The sequence below is a fragment of the Lissotriton helveticus genome, chromosome 3_1, assembly GCF_964261635.1.
Source record: "Lissotriton helveticus chromosome 3_1, aLisHel1.1, whole genome shotgun sequence".
Lineage (NCBI taxonomy): Eukaryota > Metazoa > Chordata > Amphibia > Caudata > Salamandridae > Lissotriton > Lissotriton helveticus.
In genome coordinates this window covers 955,206,786-955,226,764 of record NC_136061.1, presented here as the reverse complement: position 1 = coordinate 955,226,764, position 19,979 = coordinate 955,206,786, and the positions used below count along the sequence as shown (strand labels likewise).

Sequence of the window (19,979 nt, the reverse complement as noted above, 5' to 3'; positions counted from 1 at the left end):
TTCCCTCCAAACATATCAGTCTTCCCTAAATATCTATGGGAGAAAAGGGTTACCCCAGAGAGTCGAGCCAGCATGAATACACAGGAAGGGCCATTTTTAATATATTTCCAAAATGGTTAGACTGCAGTAGGTAGATTTCCTAGAGGGCTGAATTAAAGCATGGCACACATCATAGTTCCTATATTTCTGACAGTTCTACAAGAACTATTGGAGGGCAGGTAGCCTCTCTGCCTTGGAGTAGGCTTATACTGCCACACTTTTTAACACTAAAAAAAGTTCCATGGAATGTGGATCTTATCAACCTATCAGTAATGTAAATATTGATGCCAAGACGTGTATGGTAAGCTCTTCCTCTCAAATTAATTCTGCTGTCATAACCCAGTTGCAGCATGGGTTTATTCTGGGATGGGACATCACTGCATATTCTAGTACGACTGTTGGCCTGATCGATAACAGCTGCAAAACAAATTCACTCTCTGACCCCAATAACAGTAAAAGTTCTAAAGGCGGTGGCTAGGAAGACGCAGGCGCACACTTTCCATATTTATGTCCAATACATTTATGCTAATTCCAGATAGTTTCTGGTGCTTCAAGAGAGTATAAGTGGCCACCAAATTACTCGTAAAATGTGACATTCTATAATGCAACAAACCTCCATCGAGCACTCAATTCATCAATTCAATGTCCATCCGTCACTGTAGTCATAGTCTTCTTTATTAGATGTACCAATCTTCAGTTGTAGCCAGTATAAGTTTCACCAATAACTAACTTCTTCAGGGCAATTCAATTTTAAAGTTCAGCCAATGTATCCCAGGCCAGCTGTATTAAAAGTACCAGGTCAAATATCAAAATTCGTTTCTTTAGTATGTGCTAATCCTACTTTTTCATAGAGTATGGCTGTAAGATCTTCAATCACTAGTTTGGTGTTACTCCGTTACGAGGTTCCCTGTGTTTAGTTGTTTGACTAAATGGTACTTACTTTTTTATATACCTCGATGTGAAAGTGGCCATATTGGTACTGCAACCAGATGGATGTGTCTTACCGGTGGTAAACTCCTGCTTCTTTTGCAAATCACTGTCACATCCAAACTTGTCTTGTGAGGTTATATCGAATATCTGCATGGTCCGGCTCTCCTTAACCTGTGTTGGGCACCTTCACCACGGCTCCAATGATTGCTCTTACAATTAGTACATTGGCTTCAAAGTCTCACACAAACGACGTGTTACTTCTCCCGTTTCTTTACAATAATAGGCATTGTACATGGCAGCAACTGGGTCACTGTAATTAAAAGGCTCTTTGACCTTAGTAAATATTCAGGAATATCCATTTCACCCTGGAGTAGACCAGGCTAATGGGTGGGGAAAGAGGAGAAATTCTTTGTTTTTCGAGCGAGTTTGATTTTTTTCTTTAAAAGTGCTTAATCATAAGACACAAAGACAAGAGAATCTGCCTGTTCATTAATCCCTCGTGGACCATGCTTGGTCCAGGCAACATCGCCCTCAGGACATCTGGTAAAGTTTACAAGACATTGCAGACTATTCGCCCAATTCTCACCAGTTCAGCTACACAAAAAGGTGGTTATCCCCTTAGTGGATGATATATTTCTTACTACACCTGCACACAAGCATGTCAAGGGTGCTATCCAGGAGAAAACTCGGGTGCCATGAACAAGAGCATTACGTCAAGCTGAATCCATATTGTAAATGAGACATAATTACCTTAACAAGGTTACAATTCAAGCAAATCGCATATCCGAACCGAGCTATTATATATAATCAGCAATCTCGGTTTAACAATGGAAGAAGCACATGGGTGAGCACAAAAGGGAGATGTGCGGGGAGAAGCACTCCAACATCAGAGAGCAACAAGGTGTGCAGAGGGAGATAAAACACCTGAGTGACAGTTTGAAAATGCATGCACTCTCATAGAGTGCTTCTCACAAAAGAAACCAGCATTGGTAAAACCAATAGTTCTTTCCTCTGGGAGAGATATTGACTTAGGCATATTTTTTTTACCATGTTGTACAACAATGCTGCTGTTGTGCCGCATGGCTGAAAGTTAAAACGAAAGAAAAACGCTGTGACGCAGCCAATGCTGACCGCGAGGGGCAGTGATTGTTTTTGAAAATAGGAATTATACACTGCCTCCCCACCCAAATTTCATTCTTATGTCCAAGCTGAAATTCACGGTTAGGACCAGACATAGCAGACAGCACAAATTCCTTTGCATCTTTGTATCCTCTTGCTACCCATTGCCATAATGTTTTGGCGCATTTTTCCTTGCAAGACAATCAGTCACAAGCAACGAAGGGGGAGAGGGTGGATAGTGGGCATGGCAAGCAAGAACGGGGCAGAAGCAGAATGGACAAGCAACAATGTCCCGAGACTTAACTGTACTTAAACTTAGTTGACCTTGTTACGTTATGTTACAAGATTTATAGAACACATGGCTGTCCCCATAATGGGGCTTCTCAATGCTAGGCCCAAAGCACAAAACTGCAGCTGACATCCCGCCAAGAAAAGAAGTGACAAAGCTAGATTTTGAAGAGCCAAGTCTTGAGGGATTTCCTAAACAGAAGATGGGTATGAGTGTTTCTGACAGAGAGGGGGAGAATTTTCCAGAGGGAGGGGGCCTGAGCACGAAAAGTCTCCCCTCTCTGACCCTCCTGATTTGGGCAACTATAGCCAAGTTCTGGGCGGCAGAACACGGAGAGTGTGTGGGTTGGTAGGATGAAATAAGCTGGCTCAGAATAGGGAGGCCCTGGGAATATAGAATCTTATGGACAAAGCAAAGAGTTTTAAAATGAATGCGTTTCTCCACAGGGAGCAATGTAATCTGTGCAAAAGGCCTGAGGCAGAGCAAAACCCCGGAAGAGAAAAAAGCAGCCTAGCAGCGGCATTCTGGGCTAGCTGGAGATTTTTCAAAAAATTGGTGCCTAAGTATAAAATGTTGCAGTAATCCACCCGAAACAGAATGGCCGCCTGAATTATAAATTGATGGGGTCAAAAAGACCCAGAATACGTTTAAGACTTCTCACGAGACCAAAGCAAGTGCCAGCAACAGATTTCGCTTGAATCTCAAAGGCCACAGTGTTGTCCATCCACACTCCTATATTTTTGATTGGATTGGAGGGGGGCCCAAGGGAGGTGGGCCCCCAATGGTCATCCGAAACAGGGCTATGTTTGCCAACAAGAAGAATCTCGGTTTTGTTAGCATTCAGGTGTAGGCAGTTATTTGCCATCAAATCAACCACCGCAAGCATGCCTTTTTTGGAAATTGATGGAGAATGAAAATATAAGCAGGCTATAGTCCGCATATGATACCAGATGAAGCCCAAAAGATTATACAACGCGAGCTAGAGGCTGGATGTGTATGTTAAACAACGTAGGGCATAAGGACGAGCCCTGAGGAATGCTTCAGCACATGATATTGTGAACTGTAAGATAACCTGAAAAGATCGCTCAGAGAGAAAAGAGGCAAACCAGATCAGGGCGACACCACCTATGCCAATTTCTTGCAGGTGCGCAAGTAAAATTTGGTGAGACACCATATCAAACGCAGCACCTCAGGTCGATCAAAATCAGGGCTGAGGGTCTGCCCTTATCCAAGGTGCTTCGAAGATATTCAGAAACGCCAAGGAGAGCAGACTCCGTGCTGCGGGCAGAACGAAATCCGTTCTGCAAAGCATCTAGGATAGGTTTGTCTTCTAGGAATTTAGTTATTTATACCATAAAGGTATGTTAATGTCTAAGCACCGCATCAACTCGTTTTCTTTTTTCTCAACAGTTCAAATTAAACTTAATCCTTCTGGAAATAAGGCCTCCAAAACTGACTAGAAACAATTATGAGGTCTATCCTTTCACTTCCAATGAGTATGCCTCTTGTCTTGTATCTAGGTCTTGCCCAGAGGAAGATAATTGCACAAAATTGAATGCCAAATGTTATTGTTTTGGTATCGTTTATGGACCATAGCCGATCTTAAACCTTATTGTGAAGGTGCCAGAGATTTGTTGACCCATCCGAGTTTAGTCAAAATGCCCTAGTTTCATGCTACTAAAACTCTTTTACAGAGTCTGAATTTAGATGTCTACTGGCTTTTCCCAGAGCACCTGTGCCAGTTATCTAGAGAAAAGATCAAACATCTGTATTGGGAAGCAGCAGCTATGGACATAGTGCGTAATAGCACAGGTAGTCTCACGTTGACTGATTTTAAACCATCTATGAGTTTTAAGGTATCAATCAATGACATCGAACCATCTTTTTGCACGCAAACTATATCTGCAGATTAGATATGGTATCCTTCTGGTCCAATCCTTTATATTTAACTGGTCTGTAGGAAACAAGGGTGATGATGACCAATGTCTGGCGGGGGGGGGGAGTTGGGGGGTTGGAGGGGGGGGTTCACTGGAACATCTATTGTACTTTTGACCCCAGTACAGTAGTTTGTGAGCAAAGTGGATTATTCCACTGTGTAATTATCTTGGTAATAGGGGGATACCAAGTTGGTTTTAGAATTTTAAGTACCAGTACATCCAGGCCCCATCTGTTCGGGATAGCCACATTTCTTATGGCAACCTAGATAAGATGCTCCAAGTGCCTAAAAGGTGTGTAAGTCACCTCCCGAGCAGCTATAACGGAGATGAAAACAGTGGGGTGTTTTGTAAACTGTAAATGTGTTTAGCCTATGAACTGTTTTATTCTGTTTGAATAATTCTATTCGTTTTATGATAACAGCTGGACTGTCTATTAAAAAAACTATTTAGTACTCTGTAAACTATTTTCTAATTTGTTGATCTGTGTGATGGAAATTAAGCATTTTGGCTGACTGACTAGAAATAATACTTTGAGTGCGGCCACTTCTAAACCCCCCCCCTGCTTTTCCCCTAATGTGCTAATAACGATACACCCCAGTAACATCTTGTTTTCTGCTGGTTGCACCCTAAAATTCCTCTGGCTTTCTCGACTGTTCTTTAAAATGGATTCAAATATTTGAGGTCGTTGGACAGGATGACCTTAAGATCTTTCTCCTGTTATATGGCCCGATGTCCTTTTCTGATACATCCTGCATGTGCGAGGTTCCATAATATCACCCTTATCATTTGACTATGGAGAATTAAAGCATGTTATCTAATAATGAATGCCCTTCAAATTAGGACATGTATGTTACACAGCCCTGTGGACTGTTTGTATACTTTTCCAGAAACTGTTCGAACACGTGGACACTTGGGAGTCAATACTGAGGCAAACTGCATGGCATGATGAGTCTGATGAGGGATACTAAAACTGCAGCATGTACGAAGTGACGTAATGAAAGGAAAAAGGATTAGTTCTACACATTCTGTGAAGGGTTCTTGATAGTTGTATATTTTTTCTTCAGGCATTAAGAAGCTGACCGTGAGACAGAACAAGGCATGGTTTCTTTAATCTCGGTTGTTCAGTTCCGATCAGATATACTTGTTTAGATCAATGGACACGTAATTTGGTCTGTGCATGTATGTTCGTGAGTATGTGCATTCTTGGTATACGTACACAATAAGATGCAGGTAGCCAAAGGCAGTTAATTCCGTAGATTTAGGATTACAACACATTTTGAGAATAGTCATGTCATGAATTTCCATATGGGTCAATCTCCACTTAGTAGTCCATGTACAGGTCCAGAGCGAAGCATGTCTGCTTTCCCAAACAACAAATAATTGCAGTTGATCTGAACGAATAAGAGTCCAATCCAAGAACGTAGACACCATGGCACCTTTCCCCTCTCCGTCTCTGTGGCCAAGTAGTTGATCTATAAGGCTGATTCCACACCGACTGGGAATGTGGGTTGTATGTGTTCAGAAAAATGTATATCTTCCTAAATGGGCCTATGATGATATTGCCAGGTCTTAATAATCATGTTGTGAACTGCTTCAATGTCTTCCATTGATCTCCTGTAAATGTGTGCATTCTAACCACGTGAAAGTCACTTTTAAGGTTTTGTATTGCAGTTTTGTTTAAGTTCCCACTAGCTTCCCTGCATGTTACCCCCACAGTAGACGACCTAGCCCATTTGCATGCTACGGAAGTGACCGGCATGTGCTGTGGAGCTGTCTGGCAGTTGTGTCTCCTTGGCTGTCATCCCTTCCCAGTCCTGTCCATGACCTCACCGGAAATGGTACGTGTCTTGCCTTCTTCATCATTCCATTGGCTAACCGTAGAGCAGGTCTCCATCTGACGTGATCCCCATAGACAGCCCTGTGCAAGCTTTTGACTGAAGTTCTTTCGCTCTTGTTTCTCCGTCACCAGACATAAGGCTGAAGAAGCTGGTGGAAGAACGGGAATTGTTCCTAGAACAGGTAAAGCTTGTCATCTGTAAATTCCACTCTCATACACATTATTTGACTGCAGTTTTATAGCATGTTAAAGAGGATAGCCATGACCACCAGAGTGTTTCGTTAAATGATGAAATACCACTAGGCATCTGTAATAGATTAGGCACAGTGAAATATCTTGCCTGTAAAATGTCTCTTGCAAGAAAAGTAAGTCAAGTCACCCTTTTATGTCTTCAGTAACTTTATATATCCCTTCAGTTTTGGAAGTTGTAAAAGCTGATGCTAGGTACCATCTTAAAGTGATCCCTAGTAAATTAGGGGTCACAAATGTGGTGCTGTGGGGCCTGTGGGATCTTTGCCGTGAAGTGGATAATGAGGCTGACAAAGAACAGAATTTTCCCCAGGCTCCAAATCTTACAGATGAACTTGACTGGAACTTTCTTACTACCCAGCGTTAGCATATGGTTTTGAACCCTACCACCACTTGGTTACACAGGATTATGTAATGTCCATTAGTTCGGCATTTGTGTGAATGAATATTGAGTGCTGCCTGGTTGCAATGCACCTTGCATTATTTGATATAATTTTTTGGCTATTGTCAGAGCATGCTTAGCTGTTTCTCTGCAGTTGGAGAACTCATGCAAATGTCACTGTTTTCGTCACTTTTACAGATCAAACGCTTGAAAGCCCAAATTGAAGGAATACCCAAGAACCCGCGGACAGAGAGCCCAGACTGTAACGAGGAGGTCTTGGAGAATGGTACCGATGTGCATGTGTTGGACTTACAAAGTAATGATCTTTGTCTTCCTCTTTGTTTCTTTATATCTTGTTTAACATTCTGTGTTGTTTTGGGGCTCCTGTTCACGAATACATAGCCTGGCTCAACCTTGCACAGCCATGAGATGCTGACCAATCCTAAGAAAGGGCATTTTACGGAGTGGGCTTAGAGTTTTGTGGTGAAATCTCGTTTAATATCTGCATGGGTGTGGTGGGTGTTCACTGGGCTCACTCTCTAATATGACATTTTAACATTTGTACTAGTGTAAAGGTATTCTCTGTCCAGAGTGGTCTAATTCGTCTCCCGATAGCTCATTTTCCTGTCAATACGTCTTTCTCCTGTCCCACACCCGAGCCCCTTATACCCACCCTTCAAGTCTTGTTCTCTTAGACCACTGTGATCTTGTCACCCACCTGTCATAAAACAATGTTGCATTCAATTTATGACCTATCTACCAAGTGAAAACGCTTCCTAGTCATTAACTGGACCAAGCTAAAATATATTAACATTGTGTTGAAATAACTTTATTCGGTTGTTTTATTTTAAACCATAAAGGTGTACAAATTCATCAATTTACAGTCTAAAACAAAAAATTATGTTTCGAAGGCTACATTTAAAATGTACAATAAAAGTGGCTGAAATAAAAACATTACGTTAAAAAACATAAAAAGGCGAGCTTCAGATTGACAACCTTCCAGTGAAAAAGCCACGCCGCATGCGTGGCTTTTTAAATGGATATGTTAACCAACTGGATAGGTTGGCTAATGGAACTAATGGCTTGTGTTACAGTACACAATGCATTAGTTCCATTAGCCAACATATCAAAGTAAAAACATTTTTTTTCGAGTACTAACAATTAATGCAGCCTATAGTAAAAACTTATGTTGGGTAATCCAAAAGGAGAATAAAAAGCGACTAACTGCAAAAACTATTGACCCGGATGTGTCCGTTTTTAGAATTCGGTATGCAATCTGATATTGCCTGGTTCCAAGATTTAAACAGATCAGTCTTATCCACCTCCTGCGCATCAGTTGGTATTTAGCACAAAAGAAAAGTACATATTCTTCAGAGTCTTTTGCTCTAACGGAGACAGGGCATAAATCTGGTGATAACCCAGCAGCCTCATTGCTGGAAAACTTTAGGAGTAGATTGCCATATCTGAATCTATCATATAAACTTTTAGCAAGTGGAGGTGTGATTTGATCCAGGAAAGTTTAAAATCGAGGGAATGCCTTAACATTTAGAAATTGCGTTGTTAAATAGCCATTTGCTGATCTAGTAGCATAGTGCTCCCCCACAACCGCCCAATGCCTGGCTTTCAATCTCAGTAGGTCACCTCTACATGCCTTCTCTGGGTGTTCCCATAGATCCAACATATTAATCGATTTACACCAACCTGCGATGTGTTTAAACCACAGTAGTTTTTGGCACCACTGGTAATCAATACTTCCCTCATAGAATTACAGTAGTCAGAGAGCTGGGGAGTTGTCCACATGCGTAGCCAATAAATTAAGGGTTTCAGTGAGGCCATGTCTATTCTCTTCAACCCTAGGTCACAGAACAGAGGAATCAATTGGGTGGTGGTGGGTACCGAAATAAGTGATCTGCCGAAAATATTTTCACAGATTGCTAGTTTGTTTACATTATTGTGGCCCCATATCTCTGCTCCATACAGAGCTCCACTTTAGCAGGGTAGACTGAATATGAGACGTTATTTCGCATGCCATTACTTTGCATGCTATTACTACGCAGTTATTACTTAGCAATAACCGTTACTACGCAAGTTTTTACTTCGCATACCATTACATTGAAAGTGTTAATGTATGCGAAGTATAAACTTGCCTAGTAATAAAAATGGTATGGGGAATAACGTGTCATATTAGAAAAAGAAATGTTTAAAATGCAACACTATAATAAATAGAAATACACTACCCTACACATCTAAAACACTACCAAAACACTGCACTACCCTACACTACTGAAACACCACTACCCTACCCTAAATCACTACCCCCTGCGCGAACATACACATTCCCCTACTCCGGTCCCTACACTCATTCACTATCCATCACAACCCCCAACACTACACTAAACATTAAATCAGTAAACTACACTACAGTTACCCCACAACACTACCCTAAACCCTAAAACACTACTCCCAGCACGACCCTGCCTCTAGCCCCAGTCCTGTCCCTACTCCCAAACACTACCCTGCACAACCCCCGACACTACCCTAAATCACTACCCTACACTAACCCCACAACACCACCCTAAACCATAAAATGCTACACGCAGCACGACCCTGCCCCAACCCCCAGTCCTGTCCCTACACTGAAACACTACCCTGCACGACATCCCGACACTACCCTAAACCCTAAAAAACTACCCTACACTAACACCACAACACTACCCTAAACCCCAAAACACTACCCCCTGCACGACCCTGACCCTGCCCCAACCCCGAGTCCGTTCCCTACTCCCAAACACTATCCTTCACGACCCCCTACACAACCCTATTTGCAGACAAAAAAACGCTTTGTATACCTGGCTCCAGGTGTTCGCTTTATCAATAAAGCTAAGCAAATTTGCACAGAAATAATGGTAGGTGGGCTGGACTATGTTGCATCATCCCCTGCTTTTCCCCATTTATATTATTTTGCAGCACACCGGGGTAACTCAATCTTAGCATTGTTAATGCACACAGAAACCAACATAAACTAGTGTTAAAGCAGCAGTTGTCCTTCCAAATGTATTCAAGTAATATACCTGACAGTTTCCTTGCTCCCTTGATTTGCACCTACCATTTGTCTTGCTGAGAGATATCTCTAGCTGTTTTGCCAGCCTCATTTTCCCCCAAAAATCATAATAAAAACGCACACATATATACAAACAGGGTGCTTTTAGCCCATCTACCTCCTCTATTGGTCTGTTCAAGTGTCATTCAATTTTTATGTTACTCCACCACAGCACATATCATGGGGAAAAGGTTCAGTCAATTTCATCCTCTGATAGTTGGGTGCTGTGTTGATATCCAAACAGTAGTGCTTTGTAAACATGTGCCTGCTCCTCCACGCGACAGCATGGCAGATGAACCTCTGGCGTAGAGCAAAGTCACCATTGCTATGCTTCTGGTGCAACGTCCTCACTCGACCCTGGAATGGAGGGTGATGAAATCAGACAGCCAATGTGCTGTTCCCTGATTCGACAGAGGTCGTCCTCTTCGTAGGTGACCATACGACACAAACCGCGTCATGTGAGAAAATGTTTTGATTTATCAATGTAAAATCTAAAGCACCTGCGTATACATCCAGCAAGCGCAGTGATTTTTATACTGATGTTTTAGTATTAGGCAGGTGAGTCTGCAGGCACTTTTGCATTATCTCTGGGCTATTTCGAAGGATGACCATATCATTTTAAAATTTGAGAAAGGGTTCTTTTAACGTAAAAGTTTGCAACTCCCCAACAAACCTTGCTGATGTGAGAGCAAGCAAAAGAGCTATCTTTCAGGAAATTAATTTTCATAGAGGTTTGTGGATTAGTTAGAAGAGCAGCGGCATGAGTTTTCTTAATACTGTGTTCAACTCCAAATGCAAGGCACCATATGGGGGAGAAGCTGTAAACAGCTCTTGCCTAAATTGTTTCACAAATCTTTGTGAGAGAACAAGGATAATTGTCATCCTCCTTTTGAATTTTGAGAACGCCGCTTGATAGACTCTAACTGAAAAGTACCTAAGGCCACTTCTGGCCAGGTGCAGTAGGTATGGAAGGATATGACAGGGCTCCATGGAAATGGGGCTGAGGTCCCTGTTTTTACACCACGTGCTTAAGGACTTCCACTTGGTATTATTAGTCTTTGTGGATGGAGGCACGCATGTCTGTACCAGAATATGTCTGCCACTAGGTGGAATGTCCAAATGGCCAAACACTAGATGATCAGAAACCGGGATGTCCAGCTGAGGGACCTGACATTGAATGGATTATCTCTCCGTTGTGGCTGGAAAGGAGCAAGAAATTAAGTTTGCGCCACATAGCTATGTGTGCAGATAGTTTCAGTAAGTCTCTGTACCAGTACAGGCGAGCCACGCTGGGGCAATGAGGAACAGGGAAGAGTGATTTGCTTTTGCCTTCCTTAGTACCCTGGGGGAAAGGGACAACCGTGAAGACCAAGGAAAGGCATATGCATAGATGTTCAAACTTGGTGTTGTCCTTGATAACTGGTTGCCTGTACCTGCTGGCATAATACTGAGATTTCTTGTTCTGGGATGTGACGAACGGGTGCAACATAGGGTGGCCTCACTTTCTGAAAATGTGGTTCACTTATTTTTGGAGGCGCTCCCAATTGTGGCAGTCTGATAGCATTTGACTGACTCCATCTGTTTGGCTATTCACACAACCTGGAAGGTGTTCAATTGTAATATCTTCTTGGTTGGAGATAGCCTAGTCCCACACTTCTATACCTCTGTGGAAAGAGCGCAAAACCTAGCTCCCCTTTGCTTTGAGATGTTCTACATCAATGTAGTATTTTCTGTCCAGATGAGGACGGCCAGTCATGCAACCTCTTAAGGGAAGATTGCAGACCCAGTTTTATTGCTCGTAACTCCAGGATGTTGATGTGTAGCATCTTCTCAAAATCCACCGAGGGGCCTGTGATAATTAGCAACTGCATGTGGGCTCCCTAGTCCTCCATCAATGCATTTGTTGTCATCTCTAAACTCCCTCTCTGCCGAGAGAGAGATTTACATTGAGGTTTGATGGAAACTCCCACCACAGCTGAGCCAGTTTGAGTGCTTTTTACTTGGACTGTGTTACCCAAATATCCAGTCATTTGTAACCATTGTCGATCTAGTTCATCTTGTATGGGCCTCATCCTGAGCATGCCGAAGGGAATACGTCTGATGCAGGATGACACTAGGCCCGGGAGAGACTTGTATCGTCTGATGGAAACTGTTTGTTTGAAGCAAAAGGTTTTTGCCATGGCCTGGAATTTTTTCCTCCTTTCCACAGAGGGGAACGTTTTTCTTAGTTGTGTATCGAGGATTGCCCTAAAAACTGCAGCCTTGTTACAGGGTCAATTTAAGATTTTTCGGTATTCAATGTCGAGCCCAGTCTGCGGAAAAAAAAGGCTGATGCAGGTAGTCCTTTGCCTCTTCCCTTGATGGAGCTTTGAGGAGCGCATGTACACTTGGCGAACCTGATGTCAGAGTAAGGCAGGCATTTGGGCTAGCCACTGTGTAAAAATACAAGGCTCAGATTTCACTGTGAAGGGGAATGCCTTGAATTGATGGGGGCTGCCCGCCACTGAAATGTAGAGGTTTTACCTGTAATTCCAGTATGTAGGGGTATGAAAGTAGGCATATTAAAGCACCTACCTGGAACATCAGAAGGACTTTCTGGATAGTCCACATCGGGAAAGGTCCCTGAGATCCAGTATTGCCCTCCAGAGTTTATCTAGTCGGGGGCAGAATTAAAAAAAAATTCTCACATGAAAACCCATAACTACAGAAAGGTGGGTCCTTCAGTTCATGTGAAAAGGACACATGTTGGAATTTGTGCAGAAACCGCCTTGTCGTCCTGCAAGAAAGTACATCATTTACACCTGCAAGAGCTACAGCAGGACATTCTTCTCCCATTATTGAAATGAGCAAAATAAGCTGACCCAATATCCTAAAGGAATCTGCAATTTTACTCCAGGTATTTCAGCCACAAACGTTTAAGGCTGGTACTCCTCCTTTTAGTATCCCTCTGCCTCATAATCCATCTAAGGTTTGCTCTTGATCGTTGATGTTGACTTCCAATTCTGAATCTAAAATTTGGGAAGGTAGTTTGGATGAAAGATAAATAGAATGCCCAAAAGCCTCAGTTAAAGGTATTTCCAATGTCTATAGGTTGTTCTCGTTGACGAGCTGGTATTAATAGTGAGTGCAGTTGACGCTAAAGATCTCTAAGTGTTCTTTGAAGACAAAGTTGTCCTTTACGGGACATTTGTCAGTAGGGAATTGATGGACATTTATGGTGCCGTCGTTGTGGGTCTAGTTGTCACTGTTGTTGACGAGGGTCTGGTCATCGACTGTGCTTTTGCTGGAGCAGTACCAGTGGAGTTGGTATAATAGACAATGGTGGATTCTTCTTCATTGACAGAGACTTTGTCATCAATACTGAGACAGGTAAGTCTGATCAGGCTACGTGGGAGCTAGGTTTTCACTACAATTTTAACAGAGGATTATCTTTTCCTTTTTTTTCAATGCCTCTCTTAGGAGAGCCCAGACCTTTCCTTGGAGGAGGTGGCTGCAGGTGCCTTTTTTTTGTCTGCTCCAAATCAAGAAGTATCAGAAGTTTCTGTTTTTGAAATGCCTTTGTAGAAATACCTAGTGAGGCACTTTTCATGGGATCGTCCCCAGAGAAGGAGGATGCCCCATGGGACTGGATTTCTTATTGTTTTCCATCAGATAAAGTGCCAACCTCCTCTCCCTGTCTTGAAGAGTTTTTGAGGGAAATGCTTTATAAATAACTCTTCTGCTTTGAGTGCAGAATTAAGACAGTAAATACACTGGCAATGATTATCCTTGACGTAAGCCTACTTTTAGACAGTCACTGCAGGATTTGAAGAGAGACCTCTTCTCTTCCTATTTTCAGTCATATTAACAGTAACAGTTGACTGTTCCCATGGACCATTGATGAGGTAAACATCTCAAAATTTCCTAAAACTGATTACAGTTTGATGAAAGGTGAAGATCGGACTGGCTGAAGTCTAGAGTAAATGTCGAGAAGTAACTGTATAAAGGCCAAACACAGGTTAGAGCAGAGCTCTTCTCAGGGAATCCCTCACACGAGTTCCACTTTGAACTATTGAGGCCTGTGGGGGAAATAGGAAAGCTCAGAACTTTTACTTCATAGACTGCAGTTTAGATTGTTTCAAGTTCGGTGGATATGCTATTAAACAAACACTGTAGTTGAGGCCTTTGGACATTTTAACACTGTTTACTGCTATTTAGGTCTACCAGGGATTCCCGCCTGACAACGGGCAAAGATTTAAGATGTGAATATATGAAAAATCGAATGCTGGAGAACTATGCGTATTATGTGTATTTCACATAAATATTGACCTTGAGCAAAAATCTATTTGCAGGGTTGGCTTTTACCCATACATTTGTGACGAGAATAGAACTGACCATCAATATTCAAAAGCTTTTTGCAAGCGTTATACAAGCATTGCTGCTCTACAAATACATATACTAGAATAGGCCGAACAAATATGGGTGTAAAAAAATAAAATAATTCACAGGACTGCGTAAGCGCAGTTATTGAAATAATTGGGAACTATAGGTAAACCCCTAAGGAGTGCAACGTAAGATTACGCTTGTGTAATAAAAATCATCCACAGCCCTAACTGCCATTAAGATGCAGGTGTAAGGGAGGCCTTGTTAAAACATGCTGGTTAGTAATTCAGTTAAATGAGGAGCCGATCCTGGATCACCAGCTGATTTGGTCGGGCATTACAGACATGTGGTTAAAGAAAGGGAATTGTAACTCCGGTAAATTGGTTCTGCTCCGTGGGGTTCACAATCTTGTTGTTAACCAGGTGAGCAAAGGGAGGTTGCTGCTTCTGGCAGCTGCAGATCATTTCAAGCCATCCTTGTGTCCACGAGGTGATAAGGCTGAGGAGTGAGAAAAAGGGTTGTTTTGATGACAAAGGGAAGATAATGCATTTAGCAGGAAATGGAGGTGTATCAGCAGTCAGCTACATATCACCTGTATCAGTGCCATCTACCTTGCAGTGGCATCAAAAACGTCTGCAGCAGCAGGACTTCTGTTACCCCTCAAGAGCAAATGAACAGAGTTGCACGATTTGCCTTGCCCGTACTGTAGTTGGCAGGTTTCTACTACAATGATCACTGAGACATGCTTGCATTTGGTGCATTGCAGCTTTCACTTGTCATATGAATGAGGAACTGTAGAGCCACCCTTCCACCTGCTGAGAAGGGTATGTTTCCTGAAGGACTGGCAGGACATCAAGGACTAGTGCAGTGGCAAGACCACCATTGCTCCTACAGTAGGAGCAGCATTGAAGCGCTCACCAGGTTCACAGCTGTCAAGCTCCTGCTTGGTTGTAACATCAGAGATTCACACTGTGACTGGGATCCTACAGGACCTGTACTGCTTGGTGTGTCTGCCTTGACAGGGGCATGAGGGATTCTGACAGCAGGATACTTGCCAGTTGCCACTTTGGCAGAAGCACTACAGTGCTCACAGGGCCTGGTTTACAGCTTGTGCACTGCTGTTTGCACTTCTCAGGCACATTAGGTACTGCAGAAAAACCTAGCTCCTGTGTAGGGAAGGACAGTTTCTACAAGGCTTGCTTAGCCTACATCATGGATTGACAGGACCATCAGGAGCTAGTGCAGTGGCAAGCCGCCCTTGCTCCTGAAGTAGGGGGGAGTATTGCAGAACACACAAGGTCCACCCTAAGGCTACCTGACATCAAAGACTCACATTTTGTGACTCACTGCACTTGGTCATTCTTTAGATAGACTCCTCTTTGCTGCAGTGGAAGAATTCTATGACTGCGCCCCACAAGTCCCACTCGTGTCGCTTGTAGTCTTTTCTGCAGTGTTTCACTTTGTCGTGCATCCAGTGGTCACTGACATGAAAGGAGAACTACAATGGGACTATTGCTACCGCTATTGTTGAGTACATTTGATTGGTTACTGCTTTCAATTACAAGTTGGTATATGAAACATTTAGGTTGAGGGTATCAATAGACCTTCAATGCGCCAAGTGGCCTTTTCAGGCATTTGAATGGAAGCAATTCATATATAAGGCAATGTGATGGAAAAGAAAATGTGGGATGAATCCATCTGCTACTTCTAGCCTTGTAGTCCATTTCTAGAAAAATAGTGTTTGAGGCATATGAGCTGTATATCATGTGCTTTACCATAGATCGCCATCTGGTGCTGGGCTCGGATGTTTGCACTTTGTTTTTCTTCGAAGAAGTGTTTATAGTCACGAGGTAGGTGACTCCCCCTTATGATGATAGTGCACATGGGCATCGACTCCAATCCCCAGATTGTTTTTTTTCCGTCATCTGGTTCGGATGTATATTGGTGCGCTCCATTTCGGTTTCATCTTCGTACCCTTTTGACGTGCAATCCTTACCGCTCTGCGATATTGTTTTCAATCGCGGTTTCCCTTTCGACGCGCATCATAAAATCCAACAACTACGATCGGTAGCTTCGACGCAGGCCGTGAGGCCTACCCACGCCAGCAGTCCATGGAACAGACTCCATTTAAGAAATGCCCCGGGTGTGGTGCTAGGTTCCCACACACGGACCTGCATGAGGTCTGTAACCTCTGCCTATCCCCGGAGCACGAAGAAATCAACTGCGAAGCCTGTTGTTCATTCCGATCAAAGAAAACCATTTGTGACCGTCGGGCTCGTGGCCACAAGATGCAACGCGGCACCAGCCCGGTGTCAGACATCTTCGGAGAAGAGTTTGAATTCCAACAGCCCAGCGGCGAAGAAGAATAAATCTCCGTGTCTGAAGCTGACAACTCCGACATGGAAGACGACTCGAACGACACTCCAGCTCACCGAACAGTGAGTAACGAGCCCCAAGTGGCCACAAAAAACAACAAAGGCTCCAGTATCACCTTCGCCCTCAAGCCCAGTTCGACGTCCTGAAAATGTTTCAGATGCCCCGCCCTCGGGCACGGCTATGAAACATAGGGATAAGCATTCCGGTTCGGGATCGAGCCGGCCCCATTCAGGTGCCGAACACTCATCTTCGGCACCGAAACCCAAGACCAAGCACGTGCCTGACGCTTCGCTGGAAAGACTCGGATCCAAAACCACATAAAGCCAAAGCTTCAGGGCTGACACGAGCTAAACCCAAAGCTTCAGAGCTGACATCGGCTAAACCCAAAGCTTCTGAGCCGAAACATACTAAAGACAAACCTTCGGAGCAGAAACCGGTAAAACTCAAACCTTCGGAGCCAAAACATTCCGCACCAAAAGGCTCGGAACCCAAAAAGCACACAGCTCCTCCTAAAGCTTCAAAGACTAACTCTGTTAAAAACCCTCTGAATCAAAACAAAAAGACAAAGACAAAGATACCCCATCCAAAGAACGTCCTCCACAAGACCCTTTGGATCCAAAACAGAAACAATTGCGTATCGACCCTTAAACTGAACACCTTCTAGCACCACTTCCTAAAAAACGGAAGCTGGATCTTCCAGAGGACTACGATATTCCTCTGAAGAAAAAAGACATGGATACTAACCTCTCTCACCCTCACATACCTCCCTCTCCTCCACCTTTTAATCCAAACTGATTGATTTCACCATCAAACTCACCAACACCACCTTTTTCACCTGAGCCACAGGATGATGGTGATGGGGATGGGGATGACAATGAGGACAACATACCACAGGACACAGACCCCTGGGATGATTACGATAAAGATTCAGATCATAATAATGACCCCGATCTATATCCTTCCAGACCATCGCCACCCGATGACAATATTGGCTTCGCACAGCTTATTAACAGCTGCTCAATACCATGTGGTGGAGTTGCATACTGATCCCCATGAGGAGGATTTCTTAGTGGAAACATTTGCTCCTTCTCAAAAATCCACTAATACTTTGCCCATGATCAAAGATATTTAAAGACCCTGGTCGAGCTAGAATACTTACTCCAAGGGTGGATAAAAATTATAAAGCCGCTCCTACAGACCAAGTTTATTTCAGAGGCCAGGTACCCTTAGATTCTCTTGTCGTCTCCAACGCACGCAAACTACAAACGCTAATTCGCAAACTACAGGCAACGCCCCTCCTCCTGTGTCAGGACTGCAAGAGCTAGCGGCAGAAAAAGGCAGTTCGTAAATGCCGCTTTAACTATGTTAGGTAAACTACGCAGAAGAAAATGTGGGGCAGCAAAGATCTCATCGCAAAGAGACCTTAAGATGGTGGCATGGTTTAGCATTGAAGAGTCAGGTTGGCGCTCTAGCTTCCATACACAGTCACGAAGGTATAGGTGGAACGCCTGTAGTGTGGCGCACTTCACCTGAGCATTGAGGGAGAGATGACGTTGAGCCTTGAAGCGCCGCGAAGATAGATAGGGAATTATCTTCGTCGCGTTATCCCGAGCTGCAATTGAGTAGGACTTCATTGGAGTTCGTGGAATTCCAGTAAGACTGTTCCGGTTATTTTATAGAGCATGAGCGAGTATTATTTCATTAGCGTTTCAGGACTGAGGTTGCGCAGTTGAATGTGCGCGTGTTCAACTGCGAGAGGACTTGCCTGAAAGAAGTTTCGATTTTCACTAAGAATTAGTCAGCACTAGTCCAGCATAATTAGGAAATTAGAGTCAGCACAAGTCCGGCACCACGAAGAATAGAGTCAGAAAAAGTCCAGCCTTTTAAGATAATTCTTTCTGAGCACGATTATCGAACAAACAGTAATCCAGAATATTGATGGAGAGATATTATTTTGAGTTCCGCTAGAGGAGTTCAAGTAAGGTTATTTTTCCTATGAAAAAACAAACTGTTGTACACGAGAATAATCTTAGCAGTGAAGTAACTAAAGGAGGTTATCAATATAAGTATACAATTTGGTAACAACAACAGTATTAAAATATAAATATACAGGTGAAGCAAAGATACAAGAAAGTACTTACCTTATGCAGAATCCATTAAAAAGCCAAGCTGCGACACTTTTAGGTGAGAACCCTGTAGGAACAAAATATAGAGTTACGGAATATCACTTAATCTGAACTAACCAGTAAAATAATCTTTAGTTGCAGAACATACAAACTGAAGTAAAAGACATAGAAAAGAATAGAAGAGGAGCAATGGTCGCACCAACACTGGGTAGGTGAAGAGGATAGAAGTTAAATACAGTTAATTAAGAAAGGTAGAAAAGAGAGTAATGAATGTATTCTTGTTGCAGTGAAAATACATAACCAGTGAAGAAGAAAGAACTAAGAAAAAGAAGACAGAAGTAAAGAAGAAGTTCTGACTTAGTGTGCAGTCTCTTCTCTGTCCCATCCCCTTTCCCCCGTGGTGCTCTTCTGGCTACAACATTTAAGTAGTGTGTGGCTGGGGAGTTTCAGGGTAGGAACTGGGAATTTGCGGCATTCTGCTCCTGTGTTTTTTTTTGTCAAATCTTTTTTATTAGCATTTGTTTAAGTAACAGTACAGTACTGAAAAGCACATTGCATCAGACTAGTCCCTGTTCCACGCTGACGGCACATTCTGCTCCTGTGTTGTAGGAAAAAACATTCACTGATAGAGTTCTGACATCCTGACAAGGAGTCAAAACTTATAGGTGCATCAGGCAAATGAATTGCATCACTAGCTGCTAATCATTGGCGTAATGCCAATGCTCAAGCTCTTTTAGCGCACTATGATAGTGAAGAGCTGGAAAAACTAATGCAGCATTTACTAGAACAATACAAAACTAAATTTCACGACCTCATTCAAGAGGGTAAGCTCATCAATAACACTTCTATAAAATGCGACTGATACAGCATCTCGCGCCATTAACACCAGCGTCTTACTACGCCGGCACGCTTGGCTTCGAATCTCCAGATTTAAGCAAGAAGTACAATCATCAATACTTAAGCAGCCTTTTGATCAGGAACATCTTTTTGAGCCAACAGTCGATTCTTCATTAGAAAAAAATGAAAAAAGACACTGAGACTGCCAAGTCCATGGGGGCCTTACAACTACCTTCTAATAGGGGCTCCTTTAGTCGCTCCTTTTACAGGGATGGCTTAAAAACAACGGTCAGAAAATACCTCCTCCTATTACAAAAGTCCCAATCAATCTTCCTCCTCCAAAGGATATTTTTGGGGAGGATACAGAGGAAATAACAATAGGGGAAGAGGCAGAGG

At 43.0% G+C, this 19,979-nt stretch overlaps 1 protein-coding gene across 2 annotated transcripts in view; it reads left to right on the top strand.

Annotated features, from left to right (window-relative positions):
* LRRFIP1 (LRR binding FLII interacting protein 1) overlaps window positions 1-19,979 on the top strand; it is a 542,422-nt gene that overhangs the window by 459,092 nt on the left and 63,351 nt on the right. For both annotated transcript variants that reach the window (XM_078681355.1, XM_078681354.1), the window contains 2 exons: window positions 6,284-6,333; window positions 6,981-7,098. In XM_078681355.1, the coding sequence (XP_078537481.1) occupies window positions 6,284-6,333; window positions 6,981-7,098 (168 nt within the window). The remainder of the gene's footprint in view (window positions 1-6,283; window positions 6,334-6,980; window positions 7,099-19,979) is intronic.